Source organism: Pseudopipra pipra, chromosome 5 (genome assembly GCF_036250125.1).
Source record: "Pseudopipra pipra isolate bDixPip1 chromosome 5, bDixPip1.hap1, whole genome shotgun sequence".
Taxonomy (NCBI): Eukaryota; Metazoa; Chordata; class Aves; order Passeriformes; family Pipridae; genus Pseudopipra; species Pseudopipra pipra.
Genome location: NC_087553.1, coordinates 26,206,679 through 26,212,906, shown reverse-complemented (window position 1 = coordinate 26,212,906; position 6,228 = coordinate 26,206,679). Strand labels below are relative to the sequence as shown.

The 6,228-nt window shown below is 49.9% G+C and overlaps 1 protein-coding gene across 2 annotated transcripts; it reads left to right on the top strand.

The window, feature by feature from the left end:
* Window positions 1–1,967: 1,967 nt before the first annotated feature.
* Window positions 1,968–5,645, top strand: RRP7A (ribosomal RNA processing 7 homolog A). 2 transcript variants are annotated; one of them, XM_064656723.1, is made up of 7 exons: window positions 1,968–2,075; window positions 2,362–2,504; window positions 2,735–2,860; window positions 3,127–3,250; window positions 3,871–3,968; window positions 4,386–4,584; window positions 5,078–5,645. In XM_064656723.1, exons 1-7 carry the CDS (start codon window positions 2,024–2,026, stop codon window positions 5,161–5,163), a joined length of 828 nt encoding a protein of 275 aa, XP_064512793.1. In that variant the 5' UTR covers window positions 1,968–2,023; the 3' UTR covers window positions 5,164–5,645. The 2 variants fall into 2 exon arrangements, with proteins under 2 accessions (XP_064512793.1, XP_064512794.1); XM_064656724.1 differs by lacking the exon at window positions 2,362–2,504.
* The last annotated feature ends 583 nt before the right edge of the window (window positions 5,646–6,228 follow it).

Below are 6,228 nucleotides of genomic sequence, written 5' to 3'. Positions count from 1 at the left end.
ACGTTTCTTTTGCTTTATTGTTCTGTATGAACTCTTTGCTCTATCTGGCTCATGCAAACCATTCCTCTGTCTCACCCTATTAGCCATGGAAATAACTGAGGACTTGGCAGGACTTGTTTTTATGGAATACTCTCTTTGTTTAGAAAGCCAACGACACCATTACTGGTAGGGTGCTTCATGTGAACAGCAGATGTTTGTAGGGGAGGAGACCTAAGACAGCTATTGTTTTCCTTTTTTAGATTGCCCACCAAATACGTGTTTTAATAAAAAAAAAAGGGGGGGGGGAAGGGGGAGGAAACATTAGGGGTTGGGGAAGATAATGTATTACCTGTTTCTGAATAAACGTTTGTTATAAAGAGGGTGAATTCTAAGCCTTTTTAGATGCTGTGAAGCAACTAAAGATAAGTGGAGTTGTTCCAACAGTGAGCTAAGGATGTTCTTCAGATGAACAGAAATTTCAAAACTGATAATGCAATGAAGAGCAAGAGGAGGATAAGGGTGAAAGAACTGATACTCATCCACCTTTTAATCTGGATCATAGAAATTAGCAGTTGACTCTTACTACTAAGTGGGGGCCGTTTGTGTCCATCTAATTCCAGTTCTCTTGTCACAATAAAAAAGAGCATTTGTTATTGACAGCCTAGTAATTTAAAAAGTAATTTTATAAAATAACAGCTGTGAAACAGGGTACCTGTTCTAGATAAGGTAGGGTGCTTTCATTATCAACCAGACAGAAAGCTGTGGAAATGTGAAGACGTGTATTGTGAGTGCATCTCGTGTCCCTTCTGAGAGAATGGGGAGATTCAAGCATTTTTTAAAATTAAGAGATTCATGTCCATTTAAAAAGCCAAACAGCAAGATGCACTTTAACTTCCTGTTAAATTGTGCATTGTGTTTAGGTTATCTGCGAGAGTTTATGATGACATTAAGATACTTCCTTGGAAGAACCAGTGCTCCGTTCTCCAGCTCTGTGATATATGACAGTATATTTTTATTTTTTATAAATTGGTGATGTAAGTGATTCTCTAAACACCACTCCATGATTTGTCTTACAGCAATGTCTTGGTATACATTGCTCTTCTGTTCTTGGTCAGTTCTTTAAAGTTAATCTTAGTCTTTTAATACACCACAGTATGGCTTCTTTGGTTGGGCACTGAAAGAAGAGTAATCAGTTCTCCCTACTCCTTTTCAGGTAGTTCCTCTTGCAGCTCTCCAGTTTCTCCTGGTTCTCCTGCAATTGTCATGCTAATCTTATTTGCTTACATAGCACTGACCTCACATCCTCCACATTTGCGCTCATGCAGCATGGTTATATTTTTGGTTGGTTTTTTTGTTTTGTTTTGGTTTTCATTGTTTTTTCTTCCCCTGGGCTGATAGAGATTATAAACTTGCATATGAAATACTGATTGCCTGCACTAAATTAATGTGCATTAATTTAGTAATTAAACAACTGGCCAGGACAGGTGGTAGGTAATTTGTAATGGTGTTTCTTTTTTTCCTTTTTCAAAAATGTGATGACTTCTGAAGTGATACCACAATGTGCAAGTTTGGTATCTTTTCATGGCTTCTGCATGTACCATTCCTTCTGATAATGTTCATTACCTTGGATATTTGGTTGGGTCAACTCTCCACATCATTTCATGTTTTGTCACTGCGTGCATTAGTCTTGCTTCAGTATCTTATTTTTGGAGTAGTCCTCTCTTCCATTCAGTCATAAATACAAGTTCCTCTGTAAACAGTGATTTTTTTTAAATTTTCCTGAGTAACAAGAGTCTTTAAAAAACAATTGTCTTTGAATGTTTTTACATATCTTTAAGATCTATTTGCCTCTCTAGGCTTAAGTGCCTGCGTTTTACACTGTTTTTACGGAAAGGTGAACCCGACCCTCGGGAATGCGGCGAGTCCCTGCGCTCGCCTGGCGTTGCCCGGCCCGAGGAACACGCAGCCGCCATTAGCAGCACGGCGCCGCGGCTGAAGACTACATGTCCCGGCGGCCCCCGCGCCCGCAGCTCGCGGAGAGAAGATGGCGGCCTCCACGGAGCGCGTGGCGGGAGCGGCGCCGGCGGGTTACACGGGTGAGGGGTGAGGGGCAGCGGCGGGCACCGGGAGCGGGGCCGTCAGGGTACATGGGTGAGGGGGCTTGGGGCAGCGGCGGGCACCGGGAGCGAGGCCGGCGGGACAAACGCGTGAGGGAGCTCGGGGCAGCGGCGGGCACCGGGAGTGGGGGCGTCAGGGTACATGGATGAGGGTGCTTGGGGCAACGGGGGCACCGGGAGCGGGGCCGGCGGGGTACACGGATGAGGGGCCACCGGAGCGGGGCCGCGGCGACAGCGGCGTCTGTAACCGGTGCGTCCCTCGCAGCTCTGGCGGTGAAGTTCGGGGCGCGGCAGCGTTCGCCCCATTGCTTGTTGGTGAAGGAGCACCAGGTGCGGGAAGGGGCCGACACGGCGCACCCGCCTCGCCGCACGCTCTTCGTCCTCAACGTGCCCCCGTACTGCGGCCCGGTGAGTGGGGCTGGGGGTCGCACCGAGCGAGGGGGCGGCTGGAGGCCGAGGGCCTCGCCGCGGGAGCCGGCGCGTCTCGAGAGTAGCTGCGGGCACAGGAGGCGGCGTGAGGCGGGGTATCTGCGGGCAGAGCCGCCCGAAGTGTGCTGCAGTCTGTGCGTGAGAGGGCGGGGAGGGGCATCGCTCCTGCTTTGCTGTAGCGCGTGTTCTCTCTTACTCTCCGTGTCAAGGATTCTCTGTCTAGGCTGTTCTCCCGCTGCGGGCATGTGCAGTCTGTGGACATCTGTGACAAGCCAGGGCCAGGAGAGAAAAAAGAAAAGCCGACGTCCAAATTCTTCAACCGCAAAACTATAACGGTAAAGCTCGGGGGGCAGAGGAATACTGGTGCTTTAAGGGGAAAAGATGGCAAGCACTGAATGGTTCTGTTTGGAACATGAGATAAAGGCAGCCATTTCAGGGCATCGGGTGGCATGATTACATATTTAAGTTTATGCTATTTTTTTTTCCTATCCCACTGCAATTTGTGGTTTGATTTTTATTTTACTTTTTAATGTTATTTATACTGCAACTCCATGCAGTTTCCTCAATGTATCTGACTGATCTGGGTGTCTTTTTCTTTTAGGGATTTCAAGTAGCATATGTGGTGTTCAGGAAACCAGCGGGTGTCCAGGCAGCCAAGGCTCTGTCACAGGAAGGTCCCTTGCTAATATCAACAGAGACCCACCCTGTGAAAACCGGCATTAGCAGTACGTCAGCCCTAGCTATCTTTCTACTAGCTAATATTAGGAAAAAACTATACTCATTACTTGCTGAATCCTACCCTGCATGTCCCATTTTGTACTAAGCTGGGAGATGTTCAGTGTTTTGTTGTCCTGCTTCTGTTATTGTACACAGGGTACAAATCTTATTGTACTGGGCGTTGTAGTCTAGTCCGGTGACCGTATGGGAGAATGGGGTCGCTTGGAAGAGGGGGTTTTCCCGATATCTTTTCAGTATCATGTAGATTCAGAGATACTGTCTGCATCTTGCCCTCAAAATGGAATCCAGACTCACTAACAGGCACCAGCTGTTTGTCAAGATGACAGCACTTCAGATACAACCCCTTGACAGGAACCCAGCCGTGAGTGTTGTACTCCTTGGGGTAGGGCTAGTTCACTTCTGCCAGGGAAAGTTGCAAGCTCTGCCCATTGCTTGTTGGCTGTGCCCTCGGCCACGAGTCGGTTGATCTGTGGCAGGGGGGAAGCTGAACAGAAATGGGAACAGAGTCCTTACCCTGTCGCAGTTCACTCTAGAGCTGCCCAAAGGCATCTCACTGGGACCTGCTTCTAACAGCGGCTACTGCTGACTTGTGCCCTCTCTGTCCCAGAGTGGATCGCCAGCTATGAGGCTTCTGTCGTGGATCCGAAGGAGCTTAAGGCTGAGGTGGATGCCTACATGCAAGACTATGACAAAAAGATGGCAGAGGTGAGGCCAGGCTGGGGAGGGAACCCAGCTAAGTGGTGTGTTTGGGGGAGAGGAAAGGAAGAGAGATTTCTCAGTGCCCCAGTCACAGTGGAAAAGGCAGAGGGTCCCAGTGTTTGGCAGAGGTCTTTTACTCTCAGTACCTGGTGGCCAGTCAGGCCCTGGTTTGGTTTGCAACACCTGACTCTTCCACTCAGGCCTTACAACAGGTATCCACAAATAAAGTCCTAGTTGGCATGCAGTGTTGTGACTGCAAGTTGAATACCTACACCCCTGGTGCCACACCTTCCTTTAAATCTTGTGTGAAAGCAGGAGCTCTAGCTTTGCATGTGTTTAAGCTAGGGCTGAGGGATGTGTGCATCAGGCTGGCTGGCAGCCCATCTGCATGCACTGAGCTGTCTTACCCTCCTGTCTTTACAGGAAGAAGCCAAAGCGGCCAAGGAGGAGGGTGTTCCAGATGAGGAGGGCTGGGTGAAGGTAACGCGAAAGGGCCGGAAGCCTGGCCTGCCCCGGACAGAGGCTGCCAATCTGCGGGTGCTGGAGAAGGAGAAACAGAAAAGGGCCCGCAAAGAGCTGCTCAACTTCTATGCCTGGCAGCATCGCGAGACCAAGAGAGAGCGTGAGTGTCCAAGTCTCCTACCCCTGCCCATGTCCCTTGTCTCACACTGTGGCTCAAAGAACATCCTTCTTCCTTCTGCTGAAGGGGAGGCTACATCCAGCTGCTGCTGAACAGCTGGCTGGATGGGTGCGATTGGCCTCACTAACTCTTGAGAGGCCTCTTGCCACCACCTGTCCTAGAAAGGGCTGCTGGAATATTTTGTGGGAGAGTGTGCAGGTCGTGGTATTCCAAGATGTTTATTTAGTCTGCACGAAGACAGTGATTGAAGGGAGAAAATATCCAGTTTCCTCCCCAAGAGGGAGCTGCAACACTGCCAGAGGTGAAGGGCCAGAGCCCCGGCTTGGCACTCAGCCCAAGTGTAAAAGGACCCGCTCTGGGAAGTGTGTGTTTGCAGCTGTTGGGACTGAGCCCCTCCTGGTTTGTGGAAGTGAAGCTCCCAGGAGAGGGAGATCTGCTGCTCCCGTGTGACCTGTTCTCTTTTTCCATGTTTTAGACATTGCCCAGTTGAGGAAGAAATTCGAGGAGGACAAGCAGAGGATTGCATTGATGCGAGCCCAGCGCAAGTTTCGGCCGTACTAAGTTATGCTGAGCTGTTCCTCAGGTGCCTGTGCTGGAGAGGATGGGAGAAGATGCCTACTGACTCCATTTGCCAAAGGATTTCAAGGACTTGAGACTTGGGTTGTCTCTGCCCTTGGATCTGAAACGGGAGATCCCAGCAACTGCTGCTGGAGAGGAGTTCTCTTTACTTGCACCAGTATCCTCCTGCTCTCCTGGCTGTTATTTGGCCCTGTGGCACCACTTCCCAGGGTGCTCAGGTCAGGGGGGCTGAGGCACATTCTGTGACAACTTGTATCTCCCTGCCACCTCAGGCTCTCCTAAAGCTTGGTGAGAACTGGGATTGACCTAGCACAGCCTCTGCAGGGGCAGAGAATGGCTGAAGAACTGTAAATGAACTGCTGCTATGTTCTCAAAGCATGGGAATGCTTCTCTCTCTCACCCTAGTCTGCTGTGGGGAACAGGTTCTTGTGTGCTGGGCTGGCAGTAAAACTCATGGCTTGTAAGCTGGTGCTCCTTTGCACATTTTATCTGGGGATAAGGAGAGGAGGGAAGTGACTTTGGGAAAAGCCCAGCTGGAGAGATCCTTGTGACCTGTTGTCACAAGGAAAGATCAGCGGTTTGGTAAGTGCCCTACCACTTCCCTCAGTGATTCACTCCCTGGCAGTTCCCTCTCAGCCAGGTGTTGAGTTGCCCAGTCATCCAGCTGTGCGTGGAGCTCTGCAGCCATATCTGGGCCATGGGAAATGTCTGTTTGTCTGGCACTGTTGCAAGAACAAGTGCCACTTCAAGCAGCCTGGCCTTGGAATGAGAAACCAGACTCTCTAAGGCCTGTATCCACTTAACTTGTCACCAGCCCACAGAAGGCAGGGAAAGGTGGCAGCAGGCACATCTAGGTGTGGATCAGTGCTTTTGTACTGCACATATAACATCTGTGCAGCTTTGGACTTAGTGATAGGTCACCCCAGCACACTCTGTGATCGAAGTAACCTGCCCAGCCCCAGGCTTTAACACATTTATTTTACTGCCTGCAGCCTCAATGCAGGTGTGACCGTGAATGTAAGGTGGAAGTGCTGGTAAATTCCACAG